The 15,966-nt window shown below is 45.0% G+C and overlaps 1 protein-coding gene across 1 annotated transcript in view; it reads left to right on the forward strand.

The window, feature by feature from the left end:
- The window catches only part of kif26ab (kinesin family member 26Ab), a 72,011-nt gene extending 58,886 nt beyond the window's left edge, over window positions 1–13,125 (forward strand). The window contains exons 7-16 of the mRNA XM_061082782.1: window positions 950–1,043; window positions 1,659–1,921; window positions 2,785–2,968; window positions 4,033–4,192; window positions 4,527–4,689; window positions 5,561–8,810; window positions 9,440–9,633; window positions 10,584–10,607; window positions 10,857–11,007; window positions 11,103–13,125. Coding sequence (XP_060938765.1) covers window positions 950–1,043; window positions 1,659–1,921; window positions 2,785–2,968; window positions 4,033–4,192; window positions 4,527–4,689; window positions 5,561–8,810; window positions 9,440–9,633; window positions 10,584–10,607; window positions 10,857–11,007; window positions 11,103–11,293 — 4,674 coding nt within the window. The 3' untranslated portion in view covers window positions 11,294–13,125. The remainder of the gene's footprint in view (window positions 1–949; window positions 1,044–1,658; window positions 1,922–2,784; window positions 2,969–4,032; window positions 4,193–4,526; window positions 4,690–5,560; window positions 8,811–9,439; window positions 9,634–10,583; window positions 10,608–10,856; window positions 11,008–11,102) is intronic.
- The last annotated feature ends 2,841 nt before the right edge of the window (window positions 13,126–15,966 follow it).

Here is a 15,966-nt window from a genome sequence, read left to right on the forward strand (position 1 = left end):
GGCAAAGGGACATCTCTCTGCTGTGGCAGGGTGTGGCCAGGGGCTTAGAGAAGAAATGCTTGTCTTGGGTCAGAGGGCGTCTGTACCAGTGTGGCTCTAACAGCTGGGCTTTTTAAGGCCCCTGGGGAATGATTTGAATCCACTCCAGTTATATGTAACCTCTCCTTTCATAGAACAGCTATATCTAACCTCAAGCCTCTGCAGCTCAGAGCAGAGATACCCACTAAGAACTAAGACAAAGGTCAGATACATGTTTACTCTATGGTAACTCTAGGTGCACACTAGCCATGCTCTCTCCATAGTTTAAACAAACAGCATTTTTTATAATGCAGTTGATCAGCCCTGCAAAATTTTAGAAAAACTTGAGGTCAAATATTTCACGTATGTCCCCGTGGTGCAGTAAGGCTCTAAATAGCCGAGGGCAGAGGAGATTGTTATCACTATGTCGGACAGTGTTTCTGTACTGGTGAGAGCCTCAGATCTTCTATCTTACCACCTACTTGGAGAAGGTATTTTGCCCAGTAATCTGCTGGTAGCGAAAGCCTAAGTGTTGCCGCCGAAGCGCTGAGGCCAAGCTGCTAGATTGCACCGCTGGGACGGCACTGCTGGTGGCTAACGGTAACAGCAAGCTGCTCTGCTGTTAGAGGCCTTGTTTGCTGCGTGATGTATGGGGAAAGAGCCTCTCCTTCCACAAGCCCTGCCCCAGAGGACCCATGCTGAAACAGCTTGCGAAAATGAGCTACACGTTGCAGCACACACACACAATCCAGTGTGATGTAAAATACTGAAACCATTAAGGTGATTTGCTGTATCCAGTAAATAGCTGTTTGGTTAATATGTTACCAGTTTGGATTCATTGTTCTCATGTTGGCCTGTTGCAGTGTATTCCTCGGATGAGGCTGAATGGTAAATTGACTGTGAGGGCGCTGTCTCTCTCTGTTTTTCACAGGCTGAGGTGTGTTCAGGGACCGTCGCCGAGGTCATCCAGTCGGTGGTGAACGGCGCCGACGGCTGCATCTTCTGCTTCGGCCAAGTCAAGCTCGGTAAGCTCCTCCACTGGCAAGAGATTAGACAAGAGGCTTTGTTAGTAGCCGTGGAAACCTCTCATTGCTCTTTGTTAGCCACACTTGATGTCCACAATTGGCTTAGCGGTGCACTGGGGTGAGTCAAGGAATGGGGGATTCGAGGAAAGGAATGGGAAGTGAGTCCGGGGTAGAGGGGAGGGGGGTGTTGAGGGATAAAGTGCTGCATCCATGCTGCAGGGCTCAGTTTGTAATTAAAATCTTAGTAATTGGCCTGACCAGTGTTCTTAGGCTGAGGGGCTTGCTCCCCTCATGCAAGGAGCAGCTATATTTCTACTGCTGCTGGTATAAGCCCTTTTATACCCATTTGATTTCAATTTGGGGATGCACTGCATATTACCTCCGAAACCCCCACCTCAAACATTATTAATTATTTTTTCCCATCAGCAGTTGTTAAACACAATAAGCCTCAGAAAATAACCAATTTCAGCGCCTACTCTTTTGTCGTCATTCCGAACAGCTTGATCGAAAAGTCATTTTAATTTAAACACCCTGTGTGAGTGAGCCAGCGTTAACTGTGCTTCCCAACACTTCCATTTCCATCCCTCTCTCTCTCTCTCATTCACACATCCGCAGGAAAGACATACACCATGATCGGCAAAGACAGCTCCACTCAGAACCTCGGCATCGTGCCCTGCGCCATTTCCTGGCTCTTCAAGCTCATCAACGAGCGCAAGGAGAAGTCAGGCACGCGCTTCTCCATCAGAGTGTCCGCCGTGGAAATCTTTGGAAAGGACGAGGAGCTGAAGGACCTGCTGTCGGAGGTGTCAAGCGGCAGCCTGCAGGAGGGCCAGTCCCAGGGTATCCACCTGAGAGAGGATCCCATCTGTGGCACTCAGGTTGGAAGCGTTCCTCCTCTCCACTTTCTCTTTGTCTGCTGAAATCCTTTCATGCTCCCTGCAGGTTATAAAGTATTAGCCCGTCTCGGTATTGATCTTTTTCTGTGTATGATCTACCTCTTCCTCTCCCAAAGATGTTTGACTTTATCCCGTGTGTGTGCATGTGTGTTTTTATCTCCCTGGACTCTCCCTCTATCCTACCTGCCTGGGAAATCCTTGCTTTATATTTCCGCCAAACCCATCTGTGGTATTGATGGCTTTTCCCTTACCTTTGTATTGACTCTGCTGTCAGCATCCATCAGCATCTATTACCCGTGTGTTAGCGCCAGTCCTCTGCGGCACAATGGAAGTATTATTGGGGGATGGTGGCATGCTGTAGGTTTGAAGGCACTCACAGGTGTTGCTGCCGGATGTTGTTTTTGGGGATCTATATGGACTCGTACTTCAAAGACGGTGCACTTCTGTGAGGCTCCTTTATGCTCTCCCTCTCAACAGCCACGTGTCGGCTCCCTTCATGATGCCTCCCGCCGTCTCTATCTCTCTCTGTCTTCTACCTCCTCCTCTCTTTCTCTATCTCCCCCACTATCATCACATCCATGGCAAGGGAAGTGCCCCTGCCTCCTGCTGTACCATTACCTCTCCTAATCCTCCGCCCTCCATGTGCATATCTGCTGTTTTAATTGCCCCGGAGACCCAATCTAATGGGCAAGAAATGTGTGTTGAGGTCCAATTAACGGGCTCCCCTCACGTTCTCCTTCCTCTCGACCCTTTTTTTTTTTCATTTCAACGTTTTCTCAAGCCCCGTGTGGTCTCCTTTGCTCACCCTTACCCTGTTTTGTGTCTCCACCTTCCCCCCTGTCCAGCTCCAGAATCAGAGCGAGCTCCGCGCCCCGACCGCGGAGAAGGCTGCCTTCTACCTGGATGCAGCCATCGCCGCGCGCAGCACCAGCACCCCAAGTGCAGACGAGGAGGACCGACGCAACTCCCACATGCTTTTCACCCTGCACATTTACCAGTACCGCATGGAGAAGAGCGGCAAGGGAGGAAGTAAGTGCTTACATTACTACATCTACGACTGTGTTGCACTGAACCACCATGTTGCCATCAGTCATTCATAGTAAAGAACTAGATCGGCACTCAGTAGAGACAGGCCCTTTGTGGAACCACATTTAAATTTAAGAGATATAGATTTTTATTTGGATCTGCACCTGCACCTTAACACATGATCCATAAATGACTCTTTGAGAAATCTAGGAAAACGTTGAAAAGGATCCTATCTCGCATCCGCCCCCTGATCTGAATCTGTACAAAAGTTTAATAGGTTCTTTACAGACCCATACCACATCTTTTCACCAAGTTTTCGTAGTAATCTGTCCAGTAGTGTTTTCGTAATCTTACTAACTAATAAAACAAACACACAAACAGACAGAGGTGAAAACATAATTACCCCGTGAAGCCTCTGTGTGGAACCACATCAGTAATAATCAGTATATTTCCTTTCTTAAATACAGGTGACCTGTCTTTCACACTGAATAATCATTGTGGATTGTTGTGCCCTTTAAGTATGAATGAAATGTCAGACACGTCCATTACTTGAAATCTTTATGGATGAATTACATCTTGCCTCTGGAAGACAGAACTACATCTGCATACAAGTTTTCTGTTTTGGTCAGGATCAAGTGGATATTTGAAATCTCACTGACAAGAGTTAACGTTTTGCTGCTGCTGTAGAAATAAGTCTACCACATAACAATGTGTAACCCTGGATTTTTAGTGTGACAGCCAATTCTCCCAAGATGGGTTTAATTCATAAGCAGGAGGCCGCTTATGTGCTTCTGATTGTCATGTTGGTTCTTTCATTTCTTATGTGTCTAACCAACGGAGACTCCTTGTTACCACAAGTTAAACATCTGGTGGGAGTTTACCAGCCTGGCTGCTATTTGAATCATTTCACAGTGGGAATCCTGTGCATCTACAAATCACACCGCTCTGACAGTCACCGGTCTAGCGGCTACTCCTGTCATTATGGCCCAGTGTGTGAGGAGCTGAGTTAGGGTTTGTGGGAGTGTCTGCAATCTGCTCATCTGGTTCTTCTTCTGTTGTTGGCTCAGTGTCGGGCGGACGGAGCAGGCTGCACCTCATTGACCTGGGAAGTTGTGAAAAGGTCCTGAGTAAGAGCAGAGAGGGAGGAGGAGGCCAGTGTCTCTCTCTGAACGCTCTGGGAAATGTCATCATGGCTTTAACAAATGGAGCAAAGCATGTCCCCTACAGGTAAGACAAATAACATTAAAACTTTTACCGGATTTCAGCGTCTGTGAACTATAAGTAATTGTCCCTGAATGTGTCATCAGTCTTGCTGGTTTGCTGTGTGACCATTTATTTAGTTTGTTTAGCTTCATATTACAGCTTTTACTGGTGTTGCACAAGCTTTTGTTATAGTTCCTCAGGCGTGAGATGATTAATTACTCATTCATTTGAGAGTATTTTTCACCTCAGAGAATTGAAAATGGCTCCTTCTGGAATCATGATGACTACCTTTTATTGTGATTTTGAAATGTTACTGTGCTGTTTGCTGATAACGCTGTAAACGCATCCTCCCCCCCAGGGACAGCAAACTGACAATGCTGTTGAGGGAGTCCCTTGGCAACATCAACTGCAGAACGACCATGATCGCCCACATCTCCGACTCGCCTGCCAACTACACCGACTCACTCACCACCATCCAGCTGGCATCACGGATCCACCGCATGAGGAAGAAGAAATCCAAGGTACACTGATGATCCGCTTAGCACTGATAAATCTGGTTTAACATATGCTGTAATAAACATATATGATAATCAAGCGACAGCAAAATGGTACATCTGTTAAGCAACAATCATTTAGATGTTTGAATTAAAATAACTCTAAATAATGAATCCTGTAACAACTGTTCCCCATTTAATGTTACGGCAATGATGATATGTTAATGATAATGCAGAGTAATTGATATTCAACATTATTTTAACCGTTGCTATTATAGCAATTACTTTGCTAATGTGCATGTGCAACTTTTATGACATTGATCATATTTCACGCCGGGACTTAGGCCCTCACATTTTTCTTGCTGATGTAATTTTGGAGCGATCAGGCAAATGAATGTGTGAATGCTTCTGCAAATGAAAGATTATTAGTATGGTAACTCATAGCTAGTTCATCTCGGCTCCTCAACACATTATCATGTAATCAATACCACCGCCTAAGGAAGTGTGTAATGCATTCCCTCGGATTAGGGAAATATATGCTCTAGATAATTAGGTGGAATGACAGCATGTATTTATTTGGTATTGGTCGCTGGCATGATTACAATGCAGTCCACATATAGCCATTCATATCGTTGACATTAATTTCTGTCTTACTATTGACGTGCACTTTTAACCTTAAGATAAATATCGACTGGTAATTTCATAGCCCTGCAATGTAGTTCACTATGAATTTGTTAAGAAGGGAATTCACGATATATCACAAGGGTTACAACTGGTTTGTAAAATGACAGGATTGTTACATTAACATTTTGAGAGGATAGGATTACATTACTGTCATCGGTTAATGAGATCGTGTTTAAATCCAAAGAGACTAATGTCTTGAACTCTTCCTTCGCAGTATGCATCCAGTTCATCTGGAGGGGAGAGCTCTTGTGAGGAAGGGAGGATCCGCCGGCCGCCTCACCTCAGGCCCTTCCACCCTCGGACAGTAGCCCTGGACCCAGAGCTGCCCTCTCTGCTCAGTGACCCGGACTACTCCTCCAGTAGTGAACAGTCCTGTGATACTGTCATTTACGTTGGGCCTGGGGGAACTGCAATCTCAGACAGAGAGCTCAGTGACAATGAAGGCCCCCCTGCTTTTGTTCCAATCATCCCCTCGCTGAATAGGAGGAGGTCTACAAAAGATGGGCCTATGGACAGAGACCAGTTCTTCAAATGCAACACATTTGCTGAGCTGCAGGAGAGGCTAGAGTGTATAGACGGCAGTGAAGAACCCACTGCGTTTGTTGGAGAGGGCAAGCGAAACCAGCCCAGCCCCAAGACTGAAAAATCTAAGGAGAGCCAAGACGCTGATTCACCAAAGACTGTAGCAAATATTACTAACAACCCAGAGGACCTCTCACCCAAACAATCTCCAAAACATGCCACCACGCAACCATCAAGCAGTCCCACTAGTAAATCTAAACTTGACACTATCAAGAGGCAATGCATACCTGCAGAAAGGGTACCGCCAGAGAGTGTCCCAAATGTATGCAGAACCAGCGCTGATGGTGAGAAGGCATTGGTTTCAGAAAGCCAGATCAGTACAAACAAACTATCAACCGCTGCAGTGCCAACCTCTGAGCCTGTGGTACGGGAGAAGGTCTTCTTCAACAAGAAAGCCCTGCCAAGGCCGGCTCCACCTCCGTCAGAGCAGAGAGAAAGTGCAGATAATGAAGAAAGATCCAGCACCAGATTGCCGCCTGTGGGAATGAGCCACCAAGTCGTGAAAAGGAGGGATCCTTGCACCTCTCCTTTGCTCAGAGGTCCAATGGAGGTGTGTCAGGTGCGCTCTACCTTCAGGGAGAGGTGTCTGGATCGGGACATTCTCAGAGCCACTGTCACCTTGCAGCAGCCTATAGAACTAAACGGAGAGGATGAGCTTGTGTTCACTGTTGTGGAGGAGCTGTCTATAGGCAGTATTGTAGATCAGGGGCGGCCAACCAGCATTATCAGCTTCAACAGTGACTGCTCCCTTCAAGCCCTGGCCTCCGGCTCCCGACCTGTCAGCATCATCAGCAGCATTAACGATGAATTTGATGCCTACACATCAGCGATGGGAGGATCAGAGGTGAACATCGCAGTGGCCTCACCCCTTCAGGAAGGAGTAATGGATAGCAGGGGTTCATCTATTAGCTCTTGGTTAAGTGAGGTTAGTGTTTGCACCTTGGAGAGCGAAGGGGCTCATTCTTCGGATGTCTTCCTTCCTCAGGCCAAACATATGGGACCAGAGGCCACCTTTTACTTTGATTCCCTGGATATGTTCCATTGTGTATCCTCTTCTAGAGATGCCAAGAACTCCTTAAATGACAGTGGGTTTAGTTTTTCTGAATTAGACAGTGATAGTGCTGCCTCAAGCAAACAATCTTTGAGTAAGTGTCCCCCATCTCCGGAATCAGCCAAAGGTTCCCTCAGATTCACATCCAAAATAACTAAAGCTCACTCACTCAGTTCCTCCCAACTTCCACAGGCCCCCTCCATAGTCCACTCTAGTCTACCCAGGAAGATTAAACCTACCTCATCCATCTCTCATAGTAGTAGCAGTAGCAGCAGCAGTAGAGAGCCACAGAGGTTAGAGGCTAAGCAGGAGGATCCATGGCAACGTAACGACAACCACTCCGAACCTCACTTTTCTGACTCCAGCAGCACCAGCAGATTCCCCAGAAACCCCCCTAGTGGTATACCTTCCAGCAAAACAGCCAACAACAGCAACAGTGTACCTCGCCCACCGAAGGTGCAGGGGTCTACCTCATCCCAGAGGGTGGTTGATGGCTGTGAGAAGTCAGCCAGCAAGAATCCCCCTAGCAAAATGCCTCAGCTAAGACGAGGTGCCACTACCCTGGGGACAGTGCCCGTCATTCATTCTTTCGCAGACTACAAGGGAACCCAAGACATCGTTGCATCTGCCACAAGCCTTAAATTCTCCTCTCTGGGGAAAAACAACAAGGCCAACTCACAGAAAGCGAGTAACCTCCCGAAACCAGGATGTGTCTCGCCTCCTCCCCCTCCAGTGAGAAAGTCCAGTCTTGATCATAAAACTAAGACCCTGCTGCCCCAAAGTGCCTTAAAGTCACCATATGGGGAGACAGGAAGGGCCTCTGGAGCAAGGTCAGCTGTATCAGAGGATGAGCTTGACGTACGGCCAAGAGCAGACTCCACCAGTTTCAAAACCTCCAGCCTCAACACAGCCAAAGTTACCTCCAGTCTGAAGGCCAGAGGGCCAAGGGGAGAGGCTGGGCAGCATTATGGCAGTCAAATGTCACTGGAGAGGTGTGGAAGCCTGTCTTTATCGGGTTCAAGAACGACACTTAGTAGGGAGAATAGTGGGGCAAGTTTAGGGAGCAACAAATCCAACAGGTCCATTCCCAGATTTGGTATCCCTAATTCATCCAGCGCTCCTATAGCTACAAGCCCCTCATCCCCAGGTGGAGGGAATACGACCAAATCTGGTCAGGTAAAAGCGTCTGTAAATCCCAGAGCATTAGGGGCAGTCAATAACAGCAAGGCCCGCTCGCTGTCGGCCAACCACTCAAAGGGCCTGAGCTCCTCCAACAAATCTTTGTCCACTCCCGTGTCCAGAACTACCAACGCCAACCTCCCTCCATCAGGACGGACATCAGCTCCTCGGGCCGCCGCTGCAGTAGGCAGTAAGCCTGGCAGGGGAACTATCATGGGCACAAAGCAGGCCATGAGGGCCGCCAACAGCCGTGTGAGCGAACTGGCAACAGGCAACATATTAGGAAAGCACATGAGAGGTTCAGGAGATTCAGACAGTGGGAACGACAGTGGGGTGAACGTAGGTGAAGATAAATCTACCATCGCAATGCTGCCCTCCCCATACAGCAAGATCACAGCACCCAGGCGACCTCAGCGCTACAGCAGCGGCCACGGCAGCGACAACAGCAGCGTGCTGAGCGGGGAGCTGCCTCCAGCCATGGGCCGCACGGCCCTGTTCTACCACAGCGGCGGAAGCAGCGGATACGAGAGCATGATCCGAGACAGTGAAGCCACAGGCAGCGCTTCCTCTGCCCACGACTCTATGAGTGAGAGCGGCATGTCAACGTCCGGCAGAACGAGGGGCTCAAAGTTTCCCAAGAAGAGAGCAAATGGTGAGAAAGTAATTTGGGTTTTGGGGTTTTACACATAGCAATGCAGGTACAGGTAATATTACTGAATATATCATTCTGATAATAACATCATATGAAGAAGCTACTCGACAGCACTTCCAGTGAAACTACATACATTGAAACAGCGTTCAGAAATGAATGCACTTTCCAAGTAAATTATCCACACAGCGGTTCTAACTTTATGAATCCATTTTTATTACAGTCATGAATTGGTGTTTCATTAGATTTTCTCTCCCCTGAATCAGCAGCATACATTATTCATACATTTATGGGATGATTTCGAACAAGTTTGAACAGTCTGATGATCAACTAGGACGAATTGAACATGAGCGGCAGTGACCTGGTTCAGGTTTTTGTAGCCTTAGATATATATAGCTATTTGAATTAATTCACCTGCCTTTTGAATTTATTTGAGCTATAGATGTACAGAATAGTAGCTTGTGAAACCTTCATAAATATGCAATCACCACAACTCGGCTGGCTCATGTAAAGCCTAGCATCACATCTCAGAGCGAGACTCATACATATTTACTCAGAGAGCCGAGCAAATACTGCTGTTGTATGACACCAGTGTAACTGGTACCTGTCTGAATTTATTTGTGGCTTTGTAGGTTTCCAGAGGAGGCGGCTGATCCCGGCACCCCTGCCAGACACCTCTACCCTAGGGAAGAAGGTGGCCACAGCGGGTCAGTGGGTGGACTTGCCTCCTATGTCTGGACCGCTGAAGGAGCCCTTTGAGATCAAGGTGTATGAGATCGATGATGTGGAACGGCTTCAGAGGCGGCGTCAGGAGGAAACCGCAGAGGTGAGCAGAGGGTCACTGCTGACTTGCTCTTAATAGTGGCTCCTCTCGCTGAATTTGTTTTAGATAATGTAATGTCTGGGTCAAGGTCTTGTCAATCCCACTTGCTAAGCCCGAAGCAATATTTTGCATGTGTGACATTGATGCCGTTGATGCTCAAGATGTGCCACATAGACTCAAGTTGTGGGAATGTCTTAGCTCACTTCTTCCCAGTTTCTTTTTAAAGAACAAGACAGGAATAATAAGTCTGCTATGTCTGACCTTCTGTCAGCTCAGCGGCAAATCCCACAGCTAAAATGTCTGTATCTAGATTCCTTGAGCTTGGTATTTTGGCAGCATTCCTCAGGAATGTCAAGAGTTCAGAAGGCAATTACTGACGAGGGTTAATTGGTTTGGATATGAGTGATGACTCGACTTACTGCTGACGATAGCAGTGTGTGTTGTGCGGGTAGAAGCAATGAGAAAGTAGATGCATGAAAAGATTGGTCAGGGAATGTGTGATGAATGCAGCGGCGCCCAACGCTCTCCCAAATCAGCTCACCACAAGCACTCATCACTGGTTGCCTGATCGCTTTTTATAGCCGTCTCCTCTTCTGTGGATCATTAACTGCTCCCACAAGTTCAGCGCAGCCAGACGGGGATTTGTTAAGAGAAGATATTAAATCAGATAGACGGTAGCTTGATTTACTTTCAATTAGGACAAAATTATCTTTAAATTTTCTCTCCCGGCCTGAAGACAAGTAATGAATTGCTTCTCTGTGACTTTCTCTCACTCTTTAAAAATTACTATTGGAATCTAATGCGAGTGCCTAAATAGCTTGTGTCAACAGAATGTATGGATATTTACACACTACATGTATGTATGTATATGTATGAAATTACATGTTATTCATATAATAATATGTCTTGTTCAACATACTAACTTGATTTAATCTTTTTCCATTTGTCTTCAGCAACCATTCCAGGATGTTGACAAGGTGAGCTCATTTTTCACAATGATATCACAAACCTGAAAGTAAATCACATATTTTCAATTACAGTACACCACAACTTCTTTTTTTTACATCATTTTAATATACTCCCTGCAGGCAGGGTTATTAAATATGACTCACATTTTAGGTTGTGTTACCCATTTTGTCTTCATTTAAGAGTTATTACTCTTATCTATTCTTGACATACAGCCACAACGTGTTCACTGTATTTAATCACCTCTTCTTGTCTATCAGGGCCTGCTGTATTTCAATAGTAAGCTGAAAATACTGGAGAGAAGGCAACAGCAAGTGAAGGAACTGAGAGCAAAGCATGAGGTGTTGTTGGAGGAGCTGGAAGACACAAAGGCCCGGTTGATGATGGACCCCTGCAAGTGGATAGGAGAGTGTAAGTAACTCCTGAGAAGTTGTAAATACAAGATCCTGTCAAACCGTGTAAGAATTCAAATCATCTAACCAAACTTTATTTGACTTTTACAATAGTTGAGGTGGACCAGAGTTTGGATAAGGAGTCTCCTGAGTATCTGGAGGCCCTGGCACAGGCCACTGAGGAGCTGGATTTCTGCGTCAACCTATGCAAGTCCCGCGTCATGATGGTGACCTGCTTCGACATCAGCACGTCGTCAACGCCGTTGTCTTGCCCGCAGGAGGGACTGCGTGAAGTTGAAGTGTGAGGACGAAAGAAAGTTGAGGTGGAGAAAAGAGGAAGTGAGAAGAAGGATGATGAAGAAATGTAGCAGCCGGTTTCTAGTTACCACTGGAATGAAGAACAACCAGAGGCAGAGATGAGAGTGGATCATTGCATTGATCAACAGAGGAGATCTTAACCACCTAACTACAGTGCCTCGTTGTTCAGGACATGGTTTTAAAGACAGAGGAATGAAACGTGAGCACAAATGTTGTTGCCCAAATGGCGAGGCAGTGGCCATCACTTACTCAAGAGTCACCAACACCTGGAAGTGCCTTTTTTATCACTTTGTTTTAAGTCATTATTTTTCATATGGTGCAGGTATCTTAAGCATACCCGGGCAAACCCTGAACATATTTCTTTTATGATAAAATATTTTATATTGCATTGTATAGTGTATTTATATGATTATGTGGTGTGTACAAATATCCTTTTATGGGAAAAAAAAAAGAAAGAGAAAAAAAGAAAAAAGCAATAAGCTAATGTTATTGCGCTCCCAGACTTTGCCTTTTCTCTTGTTTCAAACCTCAGTCTGCATTTTATCCATCTTCATTCAGCCTCTTGCGCCTTATGTTAACTCTCTGGTTAGTTTTCTAGATTCTCAAACTGGACTGTGTTATCTCATCAAGGACTGCATTCGCTGTTGTCACTCGTCTCCTGCCAGCCGGCCTGTAAGAGGCTCGCAGCGCTGAGTGAATGTTTTTTTTTTCCTCTAGTTGCCTTGATCAAAATGGGTCTCAATGGACGCTCTGAGGTAGAGCAGCAGCTCTGTTGGGGGACAGGAGGCTTCTTCAAGCTGCGAGATGACTAGACATGAAGCCAAAACATATCAATCAAAGGGCCACTGTGACGGATAGTGAGTGATTATTCTCGATTCAGCCATTCTCTCTGGTGCCTCAGTATGTGGTAATGCAAACTTGAGAGACTTAACCCTCCCCACTCTAGCCTATGAGGATAGCATAATGAATGGTTCCACTGATAGCGGTGCTCATCAGTGAGCTTGAAACACTGTCAGACGCTGTATGATGAAGGGGCACAGATGAGATAGCACAGGTCTACCGGCCTCATACCCAGTACTTTGTTTAAGTGCTGCCAATCCTTGGCTCTATGCATTCCAATACATTTACTGCAATTACTGCAAGAACCTCAGTACCGACTTAAAGGGCAACAACATAGTTCTGGCCTCTTACGTCCCCCACCCTTTTTTTTAAAGAGGTCCATGAATGAAGTCGAGCCAGTGTCCAAAACAATGACTTCAGGATTGTTGATTTTCCTGTGAAATTATGCAGTGATTAAGAGCCAATGATCATAACATTGTTTAGCAAAATCAATCATGACATCAGCTCTTTAAAGCTGCCAGAATGTGTTTGTTGTAAATCAAAATGGCTGACACGGAGAGAACAAAGATGATCGGGGGAAATTATTTGTCAAGAAAAACAAACTGGCTTTGTTGTACTTCGGTGTGTTTGATTTCTATATCTATGACATAAATGACTTTGTGTTCTTTCTTTTTCAAAGATGTACTCTCTCAGGCCCTCTCTGAAGATGCTGCATGAGATTTTTTAATCATTTCTAAGAATGATTTCTACTCCATTTTTACCATTCTAATTTTTTACAATAACTTCAGTTTTCAATGATGTGTGGGGGTTAAGGCTCATGAATTAAAGAACTATTACCAAACCAAGACCTTTTTTCCAATAAATTATTATATGTAAGGTCATATTTCATATCAAAACCCATATTTTCGAATCCCTTTGTTTTTGTATAGGACTTTCAGACCCAATGTATAAATGTATGATACGGCAGCTTGTGTTTTACTTTTACAGTACCTGTGAATAAAATGGTTCTACATACTGATGATTCAGAGTTCAAAGTTTTTATTCTCACTCCTGTTTCCACATGATAACAAAGAAGAAAGAATTGTGAAAGCCTGTAACTGCAGGCAACAGGAGGGAAACTGAGGATCAAGTGACAAGTCATTTTTTTCTTAAAACACTTAAACTGTAAATGTAATTATTGTCAACTAATCAGTCCGCTCTACACCACTTCCATCACAAGCACATGGCCAAGTGTTGCATCCGTCTCCTTCACCATCTGTTCTATCACACTATAAGAATATGAGACACTGATATAACTTACCTTTAAACACCCTATTTATAAGGTATTTAAGTCAAACCTGGCACATACACCACTATTGCATTTGAACGGCAGGAACCTCAGAGATGGATATTGTGAAAAAATGTAATAAAAAACGAACATGTACAATTGACAAAAGATGTCAATGTGAAAGCAAAACATGTTTAAAATTCAGAAGGAAATTATGGAATAACCAGCATTTTATATGACGGAGAAAGGGTAGGACGATTCAAAGTGACTGGGACAAACATGGGCAGTTGGGCACTAAAAATCTTGATTAATGGAGTTTTGAGCACAACGTGTTTAACCTATAATCATTGATGCATATTTCCTCCGTTCCAGTGAAACTCAAGCTTTCTGTTTTTATTCTCTTGTGAAGAGAGCGCCCCCTTCCCCCCTCCTGTGCAAAATGAAATGGTTCGGTCCAGCTCCCAAACCACATGCTAACGGTACCTAATCAGTGCAGGTGAGACACGTTTGTCTGCTTCCTGAAGAAAACTTGTAAAGACAACGAGGACAAAGACACGAACAACAGAGACAAAAGAGGATGTGTGTGTGTCTCCTACTTCACAAAGAAAGGTGAGTGTTGTCCGTGAGTCTTAGAAAATAGTCCACTGTGAAAGAAGCTAATGGAGCTCCTCAGCCATTGTAAGTGGACACCTGTGGCTGTGAACTAGTACACACCTGACTTTAGAGCTCATGCCGCCCTACAAATCAATGGCCACGCATTGCTATGGCAACAACACAATGGCAGAATCCAAAGCATATTCCTGTGTAAGTATTACAATGAAACTAGCCCCAGAATATGAACACCAAACTACATTTACATAAAGCAAAGTACAGCTGATCCTGTAGTGGTGATGGATCCTGATCATGGATAGTAGTGGGGACTATGATAACTACAAGAATGCTTTATATACAATATGCATTCTCACATATTTGACCATTACTGGCATAACTCCTATTTCAATTGTCATTGCTGCTCCCTTTGTCTCTATCAGCAATTTCTTATGCGTGAATACTTAAAACATTGACACACCTTTCAATCTCCCATATGTCATTTTGAGAAGAAACTTAAATTTCTTTGACCATCTCTGTCGACATTTTGCAGTTATCTTTCCTTTTCGCTGAAATGCGATGATTAAAGGTCAGATGTGGGACATGCTTGTCCTTAGTGATAGTACTCATGCCTTTGATCACCTGAGTCAAATAGTAAACCTGAAAATTGTTGATTGTTGATCATAAAATGTTGAGTCTGCTGTGTAGAGGAAATGAAGGAAACAGAGATGTGGGTTGTAGAGTAATTACTGTCTCTACCAGGAGGGCCCTGTGCTCAGTGTGATACATGAAATCCTGTTGCGTATCGTACTGTACGTGTTTGGGTGTGTTCTAGCGAACCTGCTGTGCACCAGCATCTTTCCTCCTCCCTGTTAATTCTGTTTTGATCAAAAGCATAAGAGGTTAATTTGGCTGACTGGCGAGACCAGCTGGTCACTGTGTTTCAAATCAAATTCTCCGGGTGATTTTAGCTCCACGGCTCAGTGGTTTTTGGCATTCTGACACCTCGTGACGGCCGGTCTAGACCGAGTCCACTGTACGGAAGAGTCACGTCAAATATTCTGCTCTACATGGTTTTATATAAATGGTAAATGGACTGCATTTATAAAGCGCTCACTCAAGGCACTTTACACTACTTTACGAGTCACATTCACCCACACAGTCACACAGCAGTTAGCTGCCTTTTTCCTATCACACATCATTCACACTCTAGCTGACATGAATATGAAAATGTCCAGACTCAATTTTCTGGACATTTTCTGAGTTTATATTCCACAAGCAAAGCATGCAGCAGGAGATTGTTGAGGTGGACACACCGGGAAGATTCAAGCGAGTGTTGACACCTGGGTAGACAGTTTGGGACATGTGCAAATTCAGCTGCAGAAAAATCTGTGTTTTTCTTTACAGCACATTGCACTAGCCTTTTGTGTCTTCTGTTTGTCAGATATTTGTATTATTCCTACTTCAGGTCTGTCGGATGTTTGCTGTGTGTGCTGTGGAGTTCTCCAGACATTTTCATGCTGTACTCTCACATGAGCTAACTTGGACATTTTCCGGACATCTTACAAGGGGGCTGGCAGGAAAAGTTCTGGTAAATGTCCAGAGCAACTAACTTGGACATTTGTGTTCTCACCTAAAGCCCCTCTAGGAAAGTTAAGCCACATTTTTAGACTTCAGTGCATGTTCAAAAGCAGCCTCTGACAGAAAAGCTGTGAATTTAGGGTTTAATGTCTTGATCAAAGACATTTCAACATGCAGACTGGGGATTTTGAGGATCAAACCACTGACCTTCCCATTAGTGGACAACCTGCGCTATCTCCTGAGCCACAGTGTTATTAGGAAGCTGCTGTGCAGAGTGGAAACAGTTGGCCAGAGCCGCTGCAGACGTCTGATGGCTTCTGAGCCAGTCAGCCCCATGTATCCCAGCCCACTTTGCCTCAGGGCTCTCATCATTAGCAGGGAGTT

This window comes from Limanda limanda, chromosome 12, assembly GCF_963576545.1.
Source record: "Limanda limanda chromosome 12, fLimLim1.1, whole genome shotgun sequence".
NCBI lineage: Eukaryota > Metazoa > Chordata > Actinopteri > Pleuronectiformes > Pleuronectidae > Limanda > Limanda limanda.